This window comes from Amblyomma americanum, chromosome 9, assembly GCF_052857255.1.
Source record: "Amblyomma americanum isolate KBUSLIRL-KWMA chromosome 9, ASM5285725v1, whole genome shotgun sequence".
Lineage (NCBI taxonomy): Eukaryota > Metazoa > Arthropoda > Arachnida > Ixodida > Ixodidae > Amblyomma > Amblyomma americanum.
The window spans coordinates 28,271,999-28,290,461 of NC_135505.1; the positions used below are offsets into that span (position 1 = coordinate 28,271,999).

At 47.7% G+C, this 18,463-nt stretch overlaps 1 protein-coding gene across 1 annotated transcript in view; it reads left to right on the forward strand.

Moving 5' to 3' along the window:
• The window catches only part of LOC144105688 (uncharacterized), a 16,616-nt gene extending 9,906 nt beyond the window's left edge, over positions 1-6,710 (forward strand). Inside the window, exons 2-3 of the mRNA XM_077638794.1 lie at positions 1,534-1,698; positions 6,463-6,710. Of these exons, the coding sequence (XP_077494920.1) occupies positions 1,534-1,698; positions 6,463-6,709 (412 nt within the window). The 3' untranslated portion in view covers position 6,710. The remainder of the gene's footprint in view (positions 1-1,533; positions 1,699-6,462) is intronic.
• Positions 6,711-18,463: the final 11,753 nt, after the last annotated feature.

Here is an 18,463-nt window from a genome sequence, read left to right on the forward strand (position 1 = left end):
TATATATATATATATATATATATATATATATATATATATATATATATAGATTTAAGAGAAGTGGGCACTTCTACAAAGACACTTTTATTTATCAACGTTTCGACCGCGGTGCGGTCTTCTTCAGGTCGAAACGTTGATAAATAAAAGTGTCTTTGTAGAAGTGCCCACTTCTCTTAAATCTTTATTCTGCGGAGCCAATGCAACCTACGTTCGTAACATATATATATATATATATATATATATATATATATATATATATATATATATATATATATATATATATATATATATATATATATATATATATACCAAAAGTGATTTCTGGCAGCTGATTTGGTCAATATAATATAAAATCACCAAAAATTGAAGAAACATAACAGGATTTAATTCACAACGTGTTGGCTGGAGGACCAGCCTACACTCTAAAAAGGCTGGTCCTCCAGCGTGGTGGCGTCTAAGTCAATATTTTATATGTTTTATTTTCTGCTAACTGCAAATGCCCGCGAAATACAAAACTACCCCGTGACATGCCCGCTTGCGCACCGCGATTGCAGTGCTCTCAAACTTTCGCTGCAAACGAACAGATAGTTGTGCCTCCTGTGATGCCGCTTAAAAAGGACAGGGCAGCGATGCAGGCGCTGACTGCGATTTACACCACTGCAGACGATAAGAGCTGTGACTGTTTATCGGTATCATGAACCGCGGTGAGGGAAGCATATCTGTGGCGTAAATCGCAAAGCCAGGGCCTATGCTGCTCCCGTGCGTCTTTTAAGCGGCAGCACACCAGGCATATAGATCGGTTCGTTTCTACGCGGAACGCTTGAGGGCACTGCAATCGCGGTGCGCAAACTAGAACGTCACGTGGTATTTTTTTCTTCATTTGACGGGCATCTGGAATTCGCGCGGAAAAATAATGCGCAGCATGGTTTATGGGGGTTTAACATCCCAAGGCAACTCAGACTATGAAGGATGCCGTTGTGAAGGGCTCCGCAAATATCGACGACCTGGGGTTTTTAGCGTGCACCGATATCACACGGTACATGGGCCTTTAGAATTTCGCCTCCAATGAAATTTGACTGCCGCGGCCGGGATCGAACACGCGTCTTTTGGGTTAGCATTCGAGCGCCATAGCTCCTGAGCCACTGCGGCGGCTCCAATGCGCAACAGATGAAAAGTTAGAAATTGTTCTGTCGAGCGTTTAGCGGACTGTTCTAAATTTCGCGCTGTGAATACTTTGTATAACTTCATTGCTTGCTAAGTGGGTTAGTTAATCTGGAAGAAATACGAATATTATGTGAAATACACAAAAAGCGTGAATTACTCCTTACAGTAACAAGCCACATGCACTTGGTTGCAGTGCCTTAGAATGCCTCGGCATATTTTTGAATCCTAGCTACAGTTAACGGGGACACCATGTATACACTAGAGCGGTTGATAATATGCTTAGGTTAGTAGAACATTAAGGCTGAGAACTTAGCAAGTTGCTCCTAATGCTGGACTTCAACCACATTTATGCAATCTTACCGTCATCAGGGCTGAGAAGGTGCAACGAGTGGCCTCGAGAGCCAAACAGGAGCAGGGCCTCCAACCTGAAGGTCGCGAAGAGTGCGCTGCCGAGATTCCGGTGGCGCTGCTTGCGCCTCCGGCGGAGAGCCCGCAAGGCATCCTCAACCACGCTGGGAACCCGCCAGATCACGTGTGAGTGCCAATGAACCAGTTGTACTAAGTACGGTGCTAATGAAGAGCATGTTGAGGGAGGAGCGGAAGCTTCAGCGTAAATGAGTGCATTTTTCAGAGCGCAGCTCTTTGCTTCGTGGGTTGTGTTGCGTAGGCGCCGCAGGCGTAACCGAGCGCGAAAGAAGTAGCGAACGCTGCCTCGAAAGGCGCCGCTCGCTCATAGATGGCGCCAGAGTGGTGCCCGCCATCGTTCATGACTTCTCGAACAGAAAGCTGTACCTGTCCCAGTGCTAAGCGTTTAACAATTTGGGGTAGGAGAGAAAAATCTTTTTCTCGACTACCTCGAGGTGTTTGAGAGCCCACAGGGTGAAACGCATTGTTAACCGATGCAGCGGCGAATCATGTACTTTGCTGCTGATGGATCTGCGGTGAAGAGCAGAGAAAGCGCTTTGATAGCCATGAAGTATGTTTTGCAGCTCCCTTTGTACGCGACCTTGAGGTCACGTCCAAGCAAAAGTAAGACCCAGCATAGGAATTAATTCTCTGCTGAAGGACAACCTAAATACATTAGACTAGTTCTCCGCCCTCTTAGCTCTCGTACAGGACTGGAGTAAATTTAGTAGGTTCTGCCCAAACGAGTTACAAAAATGATTGTTTCCAATTTATTCGAAGTCTTCTTTCTAATATCACTCAGATGTGCATTTAAAACATCGTGAATTATAGTTTGTAATTTCTAATAACTCCGTGCAAAATGCAGAAACATGGCACCATGCACTTCATTATCATTCGTTTGCTGTCAGGGACCTTTGAGACAGAGCCACTTAAGGGGTGAGAGGGGCGCTGAGTGGAACAACCGCTACCGCGGCGTCCCCAAGGATGGCGCCACGCTCCCACACACTCACGCACGTAGAGGACCGCCCGACGCCGGCGGCAGCAGTGCAAAGCGCGTTCGAGGAATGAAAACGATTACAAGGATGGAAGCCAAATAGAAGCCGTAGAGATTGGCCTAGACACTGACAGGAAAATATTGTGTCCATATAGAACAGTACACATTATGATGCGGTGTGGAGACCTATTTCAAGATTGTGGCTAGTGTCATGTACAACCAATATGCTATGCCCGTAATCATTTCATGCTTACATCTACTCTCGATTAGGGAAGAGGCAGAATGAAGCCTTTTTTCTGTGCACAGCGATTGCTGAAGGATGATAACGAAAAAGTACTAAGAAACGCGATGTCAGAGGTAGGCAAGCGGGCTTGCTGCTCGTATGAGGCTGATTATGGAAGAAGCAGTATATATGAAGAATTTATTCTGTACACAGCGATAACTGAAGGATGATAACGAAAAACTACTAAGAAACGCCATGTCAGAAGTAGGCAAGCGGGCTTGCTGCTCGTATGCTGCTGATTACAGAAGAGGCAGTAAGAAGCAGTTATTCTGTGCACAGCGATTACTGAAGGATGGTAACGAAAAAGTACCAAGAAACACGATGCCAGAGGTAGGCGAGCGCTCTTGCTGCTTATATGCGGCTGATTGTGGAAGAAGCAGCATGAAGGGTTTATTTTGGGCACAGCGATTAGTGAACGATGTTAACTAAAAAATACTAAGAAATGTGATGTCAGCGGAAGGAAAGCAGGCTTGCTACTTATATTCGGCTGATTACAGAAGAGGCAGTATGAATCATATTTTTCTGTGCACAGCGATTAAGAGCGATGATAACGAAAAAGAGATAAGAAATGCGAAGTCAGAGAAATGAAATCGCTCTTGCTGCGTTTATGCAACTAAGAAAATTTAAGCATGTTCTACGCATACGCGTGCGAACGCCGATTGAGCTCGTCATTTTGATGAGACTGCGCCGGGCATATAATTGCGGTACATGCACTAGATACGTTTTTACAGCACCGCCTTTTTTCCCCGCACCGGTGAGCTTGAAACAAATATGGCTACCGGGGCTCTATTTTGGCAGAACAGAAAGCACCAACATTTGAAGGGTATCGACACAAAGTGGCGGCTATTCAATGCACCTCGGCTGTCCTCTAACACGCGCATTATTAACGCGCTCCTTGAACTAGCTGCGAAAGTTATTTCTCCCCATTGTTGTGAGCATCGGTTAGCGATAGCACCTCAGTTAACGGTGCTAACTACACGCAAGTTTTATTGGCCACTTATATTAGCGATGTTGAAGTGGCAGCTGCACGGGAACCGCGTATGCGCTTCAGACGCATAATACGTCAGTTAGGACGGCCACAAATCTTCCGAACTTGGCGGCAAGGAAAGGAAGAAGTGGGAATCTAAAGATTTGCTCAGTTACTTTTTTGTGTTCATGGTAAATCGGCTCAATAATCAAAAACTAACGCCGTCTTTATAATAATTACCCCCGCCTCCTTCTCTGTGCATTCCCTCGAAGCTGGAGTGTGCCTTTAGCCGAACGCTGTCACGTGTTTTCACGCGCTTATTTCATGCTTCTTGTGTTGCTTGCTCCTTTCTTGCGGTGACAAACAATGCGAGCGGCGCATGCAATCATCACGTTTCGAGGCCTCTTTTGCGCTGTTTGAAGTACAGCCTGGTGTTCTCAATACAGTGTGTGATACGGAGAGCGTCTGCTAGTGCAGCACCGCGTGAGGGTATATCCATGGAACGAAAGGAAGGGGGTAGCTCCGGCTTAGGAGGAGAGAGACGGCGTTACATCTAGAGTTCAGAACTAATAGCCACAGCAATTGCCATCACCCTAAGCAGATGCGCTTTCATACAGGTAGCTTATTTCTCAGCTAGCACACCCACGCTCCTGGCAATTTTTAAAATCCCTACACACGCAAGAAACGGAACAATCTGTGTGCGAAACAACTGCAGCCCTAGAACATAAGTCTGAAAAATAATCAAACGTAAGAAACTTATATGCAGTTATGAAACAGCATAAAACTGCATGTCAAGAGCCATAAATCAGGTGCAATAAAACAGATGTAGAGGATAATGCAAACGTTCAGCAGCATCCACAGTGTGCAGTCTCGCTTGCATCTTGTTGACAGGAATAGCTATGGTGCACTCCACTCTCGGATCTCCCCGAAGCGGGACGAAGACTGCGGTGCATCTGCTCCTTAGGAGCACATGGCATGTGTCTCGATATCGCGCTGTTCTCGGACCCTACGCCTCCTAAGACACAGTTGCGCATGGGAATCATTTTCCTTAGGCACCAGTAGTTAGCAGCAGAATGCGTGAATACGAGAGTTATTTTGCGACCAAAAGCGAGGCCAGCGCTGACTGTGATAGTGAACATCAGAGCAGTTGTCGTATGGGTACTGCAGTTAAGACAGAAGAGTTTATCCGGCCACAGCGCTGATCAGTACAGACAGTTTAATAAAGCTAAATGGAATTTTGGATTGTATTGTAAGAGTGCAGATGCTTCCAATGCAGTTTTAAACAAAAAGGCTGCGAACGAAAAATGACTCGCCCAGTCGTTCTTCAAACCTCTCCGAGAATAATTGAAGACTAACAAAAATGAGGAAATTTCAGCGCTGCCTAGTCTCGTAACACTATCTCATCATGATATTAACGCGATGGCGTGCAGCTGCAGCCTGGGTGTTGGCGTTTCGAAAAAAGCATGTGGTCCAGATGCCACTTAGGTCAAGCGACCTTGTTGCGTCATAACCTGTGCACCGTGGTAGGTGGCAGAGGATTGGTTACTAGAGGCTGCTCTTGAAGAGAAACCTGGGTCTAATTGGACCAACCGGTGGCTATGTTTGAGACAGCCACCTGCCGGGGCAACGGCGGATCGTTCAACAGCTACACTACTGCGCCATGAGTGGTATGAGGTCTCCCCGCGATCTACGAATTTAGAGAGCTTGTACGAAACATAACGAGTGTACTTCATGTAGAGAATGTAGAGTACACGTAGATGTAACCAAGGCGATAGTGAAGAAGTACTTGCGTCGGAGAGGTCTGTAATGTTATCGCGTTGTACTCCTGACGGCATGTAAAGCTTTACTTGAAAAAATTATATGCATAGAGGACAGCCGGCAGTTTCAGTGACCCTTTAACGCTATCGCGTCAAACCCTTAAGGCGGGTTTTTTAAGCGCTCAGTGAAGTTTTTTGCCACGCGAAAGAACTAGTGGCTTCCTTACTTGGAAAATGCCAGTGTGGTGAAGGCTCTGAAGTTGGCCACGTGACGCGGGAGATAAAGCAAAATAAACGAAACTTAAAGGGTAAATTTGGCAACCTGGAGAAATGCAATAAATATTGCCGCGACTGGGTTGCATACACGCGGCGGCGCGAGCAGTTAGACTTTGCTGGCCACTGTACGAGAGCACTACCCTATCGCTCAGCCGATCAAGTCTCATGTTAAACTGCACTGCACGGACGCGCTGTGCATTGCACTTTGTTGTTTTCATAACCTTCTATCTGTGCGCAAGTCACGAAAGGAAAAGAATCGTGCTTTCAATCGCGCTGCAGGTATATGGAATTGGTGCCCGCCTTCAAGATTCTCCTTTCGCACAATATTTCGTCTTAAGCAATGCTGAGCTACCTGCAGTTTTTTTATATATTAGCCATCGGCCTCGGCAGGGGGAAAGAATGGGGGTTATATAATGTGGCCTCTCCTGGTTCTAGATAAGCGGAGGAACTATAGGCAGTGGGAAAGGTTTACATGTGAATCTACCTTCTTCAGTGCACTCGTGTGGATGACGAACATCATGAAACCGTTCAGCAGTCGTAGTGCAGCCAGCGCTATATATTTTGACGTGAGCGTGGGAAATAACCTAGCAGTTTCTGTGCCCTTTGTTTTTGCCAGGCAGGAGCCTCAGTTCGAGAGCAGCTGCAGCCAGCGTTGGCACCAGCGGGTGACTGCGGCTCTGTGTGTGGCAGGCGTGGCGCTGTCCTTCGTCATCCTCGCCCTGGGACTTCTCTTCGGCGGGGGACTGCGGCGAGCCAGGGGATCTCACAATAAGTGGAAGCAGACGCAGCTCACAACTGCCGCGGTCACCAACGAGACGTCCGCTGCCACGTCGCATCCCAAGACGGACTTGCCTCGAAGTTAGAGCGGCTTACTCATATTTTGTATAATACGTCTTTTATAAAACCATAGGTGAAATTTTCGGTGTTGATGCGATTGGGTTTAAGAATGGCACAAAGGTGTGCATGGGGCCATTCGGGTTCATCAGCTCGCATAGTTTTCGGTTCTACTGCCATTCGGGTTCCTATCAAACATTCACTTCCAAGCGGAAGCGGGACCTTCCTGACAACTTGCATTTTGTGTTGACGAGATCCATCTGAGCAGTTCAGTAGTTCATCCTCTTGAGATTCCATTGAAGGGGAGCTCTCAGTTCTGCATTGGAGGGAACTGCGAAGCGCGGAGTAGTAATGTCAAACACTCCTTTAATTTTGAACGAACAAAGTGACCTGACTAGGAAGTGGAGCGCAGACATGTGGTCAATTGTTTCTGGACGTCGAAATAGACATATGAGAGAATGGGAAGCATATTCGACGACCTCCGGGGTAGACCAAAAAGGGATTATATGGCAGTGAACTGACATGTAGAAGATGCGATTGAAATAATGTGGCTTAAGCGACATGTGAATAAACCACATAAGACACCTTGGGGAATTCACGACAGATTCAGAAGTTTGAGTTCTATACTCTATTTGACTAACAGGCGGCAGTCACTGAAACTGAGAAATGTGGAATTTAGAACGCACGAGGCGGCAGTTCTAGCACTGCTGTTCTGGTCAAGTTAGCGAGACAATTTAGAGCAAGAGGCAGCGCTCCAGCCAGCACACTATGTTTACTGGAGCCTGTCCTTCACATATACATTGGCACACTGATAGGTTGACAGCAGCTTTAAACAGCTCCAGTCCGGTGAGGTCGGCAGATGCTAGAGTACTAGATTCCGGTAACGCTGACGTCCGAAAAAGAAGGCTTTGCGCGTTTTCAGTTACCTTTTGTAATGATTTTTTCTGTCAATTTTCGTTTATGGCTCTTCAAGAGCTCTACTTCTCAGGATAGATAAGCGGGCGAGTTGGTGATACATAATGCAAAAAAACAGCGCGAACAAACGGGGACTAGTCCCCGTCGTCTAGTCCCCGTTTGTTCGCGCTGTTTTTTTGCACTACTTCTTAACAGGGATTATGAACGACTACTACACAATTGCGGACCAGTAGCCCACATGTTACACTTCTCGGATATCATTGAAATCTGCCATCACTGTGCAGGGTTTGCCTTTGATAATTACTGCACTTGTATTGTTTTCTACACTCCAATACTGTCACGGATATCTCCGGAGAACACTCGGACCGAAAGAATGAACTAGGCGACGGGTGTACCCACAGAAACGCACATTTATTACACCCTACGTGGCACACACACTAGAACACCAAACTTACAATACTAACTCAAAGCACAAAGACTATAAATACACACGACCCGGGCACACTACTACCAGCGTCTACTACTAGCGTTCTACTATTCGTGGTGGGCGTGCGTGCTGACGGTTGGTTCGGTGCGGCTGCGGCGTTGTATAGATCCAGTATCAGGCGTCGAGGCGGCGTTCGACGTACTTGGGCTGGCGTCGCTGGCTGCGTCGTACAAGCTCCAGGTCGAAGCGCCCATGGAGGTGATGCTGGTGTTGTTGGCCTTGGGGGCACCACCCGGATGGGTGGCAACAGCGCTGGAGATACCCCTGGCCGTAGCAGGTGGTAGCGTCCTCTGTTGACTCCCCGGAACGGGCTCAGGCACGGCAGGAAGTCCACGATGCGGAGTCGTAGAACGCGAGCTCACCGGAGTGGTAGCTGGCGTCGCTCTCTTCCAGCCGATGTGTCCCAGACCTGCCGGGGCCTCCACTTCTCTGCTGTCCCCCCCCCCCCGTGCCTCGCTCTCACTCGCCCTTTTATAGCCTCGGTGTTAGTCCACGTAAGCCTTGTCGTCGTCTTCTCTTCTCCACCAATCATCTCTGTCCACCTCGCCGAATGCTTCTCCACCAGTTATCTCTCTCCACCTCAACGAATGCTTCTTCCTCTTCTTTATTCTTCGGTTAATTTGCGTCGTCTTCTTCACACCATTTTCCTTTAAAATTTAATTTAGGCTCTTTAATATATGTGACAAACACATCAGTTTGTGGTTTTGTCATTTCCCGAGGATTCTTCGTTTTTAGTGAATATATTGTGCGCCAGGACTTTGTGTGAATAATTACTTGACGAGACTTGTATCTGTTTCAGATTCGCGATTAGGGCTTAATATTTATGCGCGGACCATATTTTGCCTGGAGAGAGAAAAGGGTGCCAATGTCGCCTCTTAGGTATATAAATAAAGGCGCGCAATCATTGCTATCTGCGTATATCCTGAATACAGGAACGTTCACTGTTATGAAGCAAAGCACCGTTGTTAAGCATCCAGAGCTGTAGCTGTATTTGTAAGTTCTGAAAAATGTAACTACACCTTGTTGAGACAAAAAACAGTTGCTTTTTAGCCCCGCACACAAAGAAGGCATACCACAAGTCGCTTTAAACCGAAGTTGTGGATTACAATGAAAAAGTTCTTGCAATAGCTGATATTTGTTTCATTTATTGTTGTTCACTGGTACTTGTTTGTCACGCTTTTGCTTTCAGATTGACTAGATCCACGAAAGGCGAATGAGAGAGCAATGTAAGGGCACCAAATCTCACAGAAACTGCAAAATGGCATTTTTCTGGGCCAGTTGGTATGAATCCATGATTTGGGCCAGCATGAACTTTGGGACACAAACGAAGAGAGACACGTGGAACACGGAACACACTGCTGTCCGTGTTCCACGTGTCTCTCTTCGTTTGTGTCCCAAAATTCATGCTGGCCCAAATCATGGACACAGGAACTATTACGCCAGTAGAAGGCGACCTGTGTTTATTACTTGTAAAGAACATTGCTTGCGAGTAAAATAAACTCCTTGTTGGGACAAATTTATTCGCCTGGTAACGAAAACAATAAGCAGTCAAATAAAATAAATTGCGAGAAGTAGAGAAATCAGCGAGATCTGGCTGATGCGAAGACATTCTGTGTAAGGGGCAGCTTGCCGGCTAATTCGATCATTCCAGCATGTCCCAGTTGTAGCGGCAGTGGCCTGGGATGTGAGGAAGCCAATTGCTGAGAAAACTAGAGCTTCCTTCTCTGATTCTTCAACAACGTTTTCAAAGAAACCTTATCGTCTTACAGATATCGGTGAGCATAAAGACTTACAAAGAATATCGACGCTTTAGCATCAGACCTTGACAGAGGAGATAGGAAAGGTCGTATACGCCAAAAAATGGCCCTAAAGCAATGAGAGCAGCTGACTTTCAAGGCGCAGAAACGAAACTGCATATGGTAAAAAGCACAAAAATAAACACTACACTTAATGTGACCACATCAGGTGAAAGCACAGAGTACAGCATTGTTGCATTGTTAGAAGTATTAGGCGAAAGAACTGGCAAGGTTTGAGAACTAGAATACTTCTGCGAGAAACTAAAAGGGCACGCTTAAAATTAAGCAGCCATCTGAGGTTCTCACACTACGGCAGCCTAAAAAAACCAGGGGAGCGTTAAGTATAAATGGGCCTACTGCGCTATGTTAAGTGCAGTGATGAATTGTGCAAACTCCAATGGTGAGCTACTGAGGGCAAGTTCAGTCTGCAAGCACACTCATGTTTTCTTTCATTGTAAGTAATTTAATGCGCCAACACACACACACACACACACACACAGACACACACACACACACACACACACACACACACACAACACACACACACACACACACACACACACACACACACACACACACACACACACACACACACACACACACACACACACACACACACACACACACACACACACACACACACACACACACACACACACACACACACACACACACACACACACACACACACACACACACACACACAGGTTTATTGCGAAATTCAGTCGGGGGATCTTTCTATTCCTGAATGTCGCGAATGTATATTTTTCGTCTAGAGTTCATGATACGAGCTCACTAAATTTTTCACTCTCTGTCGGCAGATCACATGTGTTGCTGATAAGGGACCTAAAATCATTTGACGTGGGGTTTTAGAGCGGATCAGTGCGGCTTTCGTTTATAGCATTGGGCCTGTGTAAATACAACCTAAACTGTACGGAGGCGGGTTTTGCAACGTTTCTCTGAGATCATACGTGCTCATGTTATATTTACCCGTCTAAACCACAGGAGTGAGTTTCCTCTTGGACTTGTGCTGACTCTGCAAAATAGTGATCATTTTTCGATTGTTGTTGAAGTTGTGTATCTGACCAATTAAATCGGCGTGCTCCGCTACACCTTAATCAATTATAAGAATTTGAAAAGTTCACTAATTACAGGATTAACCGTGCCGAATTTGTACGGTGAGAGCAGGGTGTGAGACGCTTGCTCTGATGTAGATTGGGCGCGGAACCAACCTGTTTGTATTGCGGGATAGTAACGGTAATTTTCCGAATCCTTGGTGGAACGCAGACTGTACAAAGATTTATGGGCGGCGAAGGCAGCCTGGACGGAACTAACACATAAACAATGGCCCCTCAAATGAATCGATTATATATTTCCTGCAGCATATTATAAGCGCGCAGCCACTAGGGCAAAGGAATAATATGATAAACAGAATTTTTACATCTCTCTAGATAAGAAAACAGCAAAGCCTCATTACGCTTCCGGAGGTGTAGGAACAGGGTGCCACCGGCTCACATTCCCTCATATGTGTTTACCCCTCCAGAGCTCGCAAATTCATCAGAGGAAATTCGTACAGGATTGGAAGATCGTTTTACGGCGGTTCTTCCCCGTCCCCTAACATCAGGTAATCACTGTGATGAATTTGTTATTGTCGTTGTTTCTGAGCTCTCGCAAAGTGTAAATCTTTTAACATTCTGTAACTCCTGGCCCTACCCTGTCACTTCTGCGGTGTTAAACTACTTTTCGAAGAGTGTCCCAGCGACATATTGGAGCTTTTAAATTACTCTATTAAAACTATAATGATTCCGAATGTCTGGCGCCTTAGAAAAGTATTGCCGGTGCTTAACGGGCAAGGTGAAGGGTTTGTCTTAGACAACATTAGACCAATTTATTTGACCTCAAATCTGATAAATGAATATAGAACGCGTGCTGTACGGATGAGTCAAGCCCATCACTATTGAATAGTAGCGGCTGCTGAACCCTTGTGAGATCTGTTTAAGCCTAGGTGCTCCTAATGGTGTGCGCATACCGACCTAGAAAGTCGCGTCCAATTAGCTTGCCGGCGTCGTGAATATGCTGCGCTTCAAACTGTTAACGTCACTAAAGCTTATGACATGTGTAGAACTGTCACGGATATCCCCGGAGAACACTCTCCCCGGAGTCACTCTACTGGGACTGGATATGCGCATAGATGATGACTTCTGGAGCGGACTGTGATGTGCACTGTGTGGATTGATTGTGAGCATAGATGGTGACTGCGGGAGAGAATGTGTGCTATTATAAGAGACTGTGCGCTTTTCGGGGTAGATACGGCATTGTTAATATCGAAGGGACGCTGCGGTGGAGCAATTGCCGTCAGAATAAGCAAGGCTAACCCCACCTGTAGCATTCAACACCTCAACCTCAACCTCAACACTCGGACCGAAAGAATGGACTAGGCCACAGGTGTACCCACACAAACGCACATTTAATGCACCCTACGTCACACACACTCTAAAACACAAAACTAACAAAACTATCACAAAACACAAAGAATAAAAATACACACGACCCGGGCACACTGCTACCAGCGTCTACTACTAGCGTTCTACTGTTAGTGGTCGGCGTTCGTGTTCACGGTTGGTTCGATGCGGAAGTGGCGTTGTATGGATTCAGTAGCCGGCGTCGAGGCGGCGTTCGACGTGCTTGGGCTGGCGTCGCTGGCGGCGTTGCTGCTTGCGTCGTATAAGCTCCCGGTTCAAGCGCCCGTGGAGTTGTTGCTGGTGTTGTTGGCGTTGGGGGTAACACACGGATGGGTAGCAACAGCGCTGGAGACACCCCTGGCCGTAACAGGTGGTAGCGTCCTCTGTTGACTCCCCAGAACGGGCTCAGGCACGGCAGAAAGTCCACGATGCGATGTCGTAGAACGCGAGCTCACCGGAGCTGTAGCCGGCGTCGCCCTCTTCCAGCCGAAGCGTCCCTGACCCGCCGAGGCCTCCGCTTCTCAGTTCTCCCCCCCCCCGTACCTCGCTCTTCCTTGCCCTTTTATAGCCTTGGCAATAGTCCACGTAAGCCTTGTCGTCGTCGTCGTGTCTTTTCCACCAATAATCTCTCTCCACCTCACCGAATGCTTCTTCATCTTCTTTATTCTTCGGTTAATCCACGTCATCTTCTTCACACCCCGTTCCTTCATATTTTGGTTTTAGTCTTCTTATTATATGTGACACGGGCCCCCTCTCTCTTGAGTGTTTCCGTGAAAAACTGCTCACGTCATACTCATCTTCAAGCCATCCAGCCAACTGACTATCTTCTGTGGCGATTCTGGACCCAGCACACAACACACCGCAAAGTTAAGCACACACCAAGAGCACACCACTAACTCAGCACACCTAACTGTGTTTTCACAACACTAACACACCACTGCCGTTGTCCGTACAGAGTCCTTAATACACACGTTGGTGCCCACAACACACTGCCTTGTATAATCACGTACCACCAACAACAGCAACAATAACAAGATAATCCCAGAGATACATTCACACAGGACCAACAATAAGATACATCCCAGATATACCTAGAGCTGTTCAGTTAGCTCTATCTGTATACACGACTAATTTGTAATATATGACCTCCGTTTTGCCTTGCGCATCCGAAAACGTCTCCCCGTTGATTTGGAGTAGAGCTGTGATCGTATGTCTTCATTCACATTGGGCTTCAAAAGTACCACATCCCCTCCTGCAATTGTCTTCCCACTGCACGTGGGCACCCCGCAGAATCACCTGTCTCCTCGGCCACTACCGCACATGCTACCTTGGGGGCGTAGCGTACTGGACCCCTTTCTTCGTATTTCTTCAACATATTTACATGAAAAACGTTCTTAGTGCCATCTATCAATAACTCATAATCCATGTTCTTTTTCTTCCGCATTCCAATGTACGGGCCCTTCCATGGCATCAGTAACTTATCATGATCAGTGGGTAGCAGGAGGAGAACCGTGTCGCCCGGATTCAGATTCTTGTGAATGGCTTTTTTTCATAATCTCCCTTATGGCATTCACGCGCATTTCCCAGGCCATGATGTGCAAACTTGCATGTTTACTTCAACCTGTCCCGCAACTCAAGAACATACGTGTATGCAGACTTGAGATCTGATGCAATCTCTTTATTAGCCCACAGCTCCTTGAGTATTGCAAGTTGACTTCTAACGGTTCTCCCATATAACATCTCGAAAGGCGAGAAACCAAGACTTATGCGGTACTTCGAGGTAAGGGAACAAAAAAGCTGGGAGATATCTATCCCAATCAGTAGGCCTCTCCTGGCACATTTTCTTGATCATATTTTTGAGGGTGCCGTTGAACCGCTCTACAAGCCCATTACACATGGGATGGTAAGGCGTCGTCAGTGACTGCCTTACTGACAAAAGGCAGTTAACCTCGTTCATTAGTTCCGATGTGAAGTTCAAGCCCCGGTCACTCCAAACTTCCCTCGGGAACCCATAACGCGAAAACATTTCCACAAGACCCTCCGCCAATTGGATACTTTCAATAGTTCTCAGTGGATTAGCGTCAGGATAACGAGTGGCCTCGTCAACCAGAGTAAGCACATATCTATTGCCTTTGGCGGATACTGGAGAGATTGGCCCCACAATGTCAATTGCAACTCGCTGAAACGGTAGGTCGATGGCTGGCATCTTGCCCAGAGGTACGGGACCAACTCTTCCCTTCGGATCTGTGCGCTGGCACACATCACATGAGCGAACAAAGTGCTTAACGTCACTCTGAACACCCGGCCAAAAGAACTCCTCGGTGATCCTAGACACCGTTTCTTGAACACCCTGGTGCCCGGCAATAATGGCGTCATGTCCTAAGCGTAGCACGGTATCTCGCATATCTCTCGGTAACACCAGCTGTTCGACCCGCCTTCCTGAGCTGAATATGCATTCCTTGTGCAGAAGACCATTTACCAACTGATATTCGAAGGACGTGCGACACTCCTTTCTTTTCACTTTTTCCCCGACTCTTTCAAAGCAGGTCTTCGGGCTCGGGTCTTCTTTTTGCCTTATTGCAATTTCGGTCGGTGTTACGCTCAGGCACATCGCAGCAGTAGTGGAGAGCGGACGCTGCGTTGCTCGGGCTGTCGCTTGAGCTCTTGTCTCCACTGCTGACGAGAAACTGACTGCACCTGTCTGAGCTGTCGCGGGCCTTTCCTCCTTTGGATGTTCTTGAACGTCGAGCATGTTCCACTCGGTATCGGGGTCTTCGACACTTCTTGCACCCGTAATGTTTCCCAAGATGAGATCGTAAATGGGTTGGTCTACGCATTTTGCCACTACCTGTCCAGTATAACATGGCGTGGACACTAGAATCCTTGCCTCAGGAAGGTACCTCAATGTGCTATCCACAAGATTGATGGCCGACGCTTCCACTGTAAGATCCTCGTTCTTCACCAGGCTTCACCGAACCAAAACGTTGTTGGCTCCACTGTCTAAGCACCAATATAGGACGGTCCCCTATTTGCCTAACCACCACCGGCATTGCTGCTTTCGACTTGGGTGTTCCACTCAGTCTCATTTTCATGCGGCGTTTGCTCTCCTTTCAGGTGTGGAACTTCAGGTGGCTTGACAAGTTCTACCCTAGAGTCGTCAACGCATGCAGCTCGGTCCTGCGTTCTGTATCGGCACTCATCCAGAGTATGACTCCAACTCTTACAACCTTGACACACAGCCTGTGTTTTTTGGGCAGCACTAATAGTACGAAAGTCAGCTGCACGGTGTCCCACATTGCCGCAGAGAAAACACCTTACTGGCGCCTTAGACACACCGTCATATGCGTTTGGTTTCTCTGCATCTGTCTCTAGGATCTTCAGGGTTTGCTCCTTTTCCTTACTCAAATTTCTTAGGCCTTGAGCCTCGAGGATTTGGTCTTCAGTGTCGGCGAACTCTTCCAATGAACACAACTTTCTTTCAGGAATAGCGCAAGGGTTGAGGTGCAACACGCTAAAGAGAGAGAGAATGAAAAGGAAACGCAGGGAGGTTAACCAGATGTGAGTCTCCGGTTTGCTACCCTACACTGGGGATGGGGGATAGGGGTTAGAAAGATGACAGAGAGGAAAACGCAAAAAAAGGAACGTGAACACATGGAGACACACACACACACAAGGCGTTCCAGTTAAAGTATTTCACATAGGCCGGTAGATTGTAAGAAGCGCAAAAGCGTTTGCACGGCCTTCTTCTTCGACGGTAGGTCCTTTCGATGGCGTAGAATTCTTTTTTCGGATAGCGGTTGGTCGTCCAGTTGGTCAAGTTCGTGGCTAAGGCATGCCCTCTGTGGACTGTACTGCGGGCAGGAGCACAATATATGGCCAATTGATTCTTCATGGCCGCAGTGGTCACAGGTTGGGGCGTCGGGCATCCCTATGCGGAAGGCATAGGCTTTAGTAAAGGCAACACCGAACCAAAGTCGATATAAAAGCGTGGCGTCTCTACGGCGAAGCTGTGATGGCGCTCGAAGACTTAATGTTGGATCAAGTGAGTACAGTCGCGTATTTCTTAAATGTGGCTCATTCCATTGCGACTCGGTGCACTGCCGAACAAGTAGGCGGAGCTTCCGTGCCGCGTCAGTTCTAGAGAGAGGAATTGGGACGTGGCGCTCTTCAGTATGGGCTGAGCGGGCAGCGTGATCCGCCCGTTCATTGCCGATAATCCCGCAGTGACTTGGAAGCCACTGGAACGTTATTTCATGGCCGGCATCACTTATATGGTGTAACGTCTCTGTAATATGGAAGATTAGTTGTTCGCTAGAATGACGATTGCCGCCGCGGAGCTGCTTGGAAGAACAGATCCATCAGTGTAAATATGCGTTTTGTCACGGTAGTTCTCGTACAAATGTAGTAGCGTGAGCTGTCTAAGGGCTGGAGATGACAGATCAGCTTTTTTCGAGATAGCAGGTATTGCGAGGTTGATTTTTGGCTGAGCGAGACACCATGGGGGGATCGAAGGTCTCGCAGCCGGAGTGAAACAAGCTGCCAATGATTCTTCATATGCAGTTATCGTTTGGTTGAAAGATGTGTGTGGCCTGTCCGCTGGTAGAGAGGCTAAATGGTGACGAGGATTCCTGGATAGACGCTAAAAACACACACAACACGCTAAAAATTGCTTTGTGACCAGGTTGTCACGCACCCCTTGAAAACTCTTTTCGGTGCTTGACATATCAAGGCTCCTATCAAAATTGTTGGTCAGCCTGCAGGAAAACTGCTCAGTGGTTTCTGAATCCTTAGGTTTTGCTGTGCGAAATCTCTCACGAAAACACTCTGCCATAAGCCTGAATCTTTGGAGGAGCGCCTTTTTGACTTTCTCGTAGTCATGTAATCAGCAGCAGGTATCCTTCCAGACACACTCAGCGCCTCTCCGACTAAACCCATGCTCAATGCCGTGGCCCAATCACTGCGCTCCAAGCCTTGCCCCAAAGCTATCCGCTCGAATCGTTGCAGATATGCGTCCAGATCATCTCTTTTGTCATTGAAAGGAGCCATCAGCTTTCTTGGGCAAACTATCGCCGGTCTAGGAGATTCTGTACCCGCTAAGGAACGCTGATCATTGTCCGTGATCTCCTCATATCCTCCCGCGACATGCGCCTCTTTGCATAAAGTAAACTCCTTCTCCCGTTCTATCCTTCTTTTGTCCTCTTCTTCGGCCTCGCGAGCTCTTTTCTATTCTCGCTCTTCTGCCTCGCGAGCGTCTGCGCGTGCTTGCGCCCTATCCTCTCTCTGCCTTATTGCCTCCTCCTCAAAGAGACGCATCGCCTCTTCCTTGCTTAACCCTAGGTTGAGCGCCAGTTCTAACGTTTTTGCCAAATCCATACTTTCTGCCGTCGAGAGATAGGAAACATCCGAGACAAAGTAAAAAGAGAAAGGAAATGAATCCTGGCACAGGCTCGCCACTTATCTTTGTCATAGATATCCACGGGGAACACACGGACCGAAAGCATGGACTAGGCGACAGGTGTACCCACACAAACGCACATTTATTAGACCCTACGTGACACACGCACTAGAACACAAAACTACCAAAACTAACAAAGCACAAAGAATAAAAATACACACGACCCGGGAACACTGCTACCAGCGTCTACTACTAGGGTTCTACTTTTAGTGGTCGGCGTTCGTGCTCACGGTTCGTTCGGTGCGGATGCGGCGTTGTATGTATCCAGTAGCCAGCGTCGAGGCGGCGTTCGACGTGCTTGGGCTCGCGTCGCTGGCGGCTTCGCTGGCTGCGTCGTATAAGCTCCCGGTTCAAGCGCCCGTGGAGGTGTTGCTGGTGTTTTTGGCGTTGGGGGTAACACCCGGATGGGTGGCAACAGCGCTGGAGACACCCCTGGTCTTAGCAGGTGGTAGCGTCCTCTGTTGACTCCCCGTACCGGGCTCAGGCACTGCAGGCAGTCCACGATGCGAAGCCGTAGAACGCGCGCTCACCGGAGCAGTAGCCGGCGTCGCCCTCTTCCAGCCGAAGCGTCCCTGACCCGCCGGAGCCTACGCTTCTCTGTTCTTCCCCCCCGTGCCTCGCTCTCCCTCGCCCTTTTATAGCCTTGGCGTTAGTCCACGTAAGCCTTG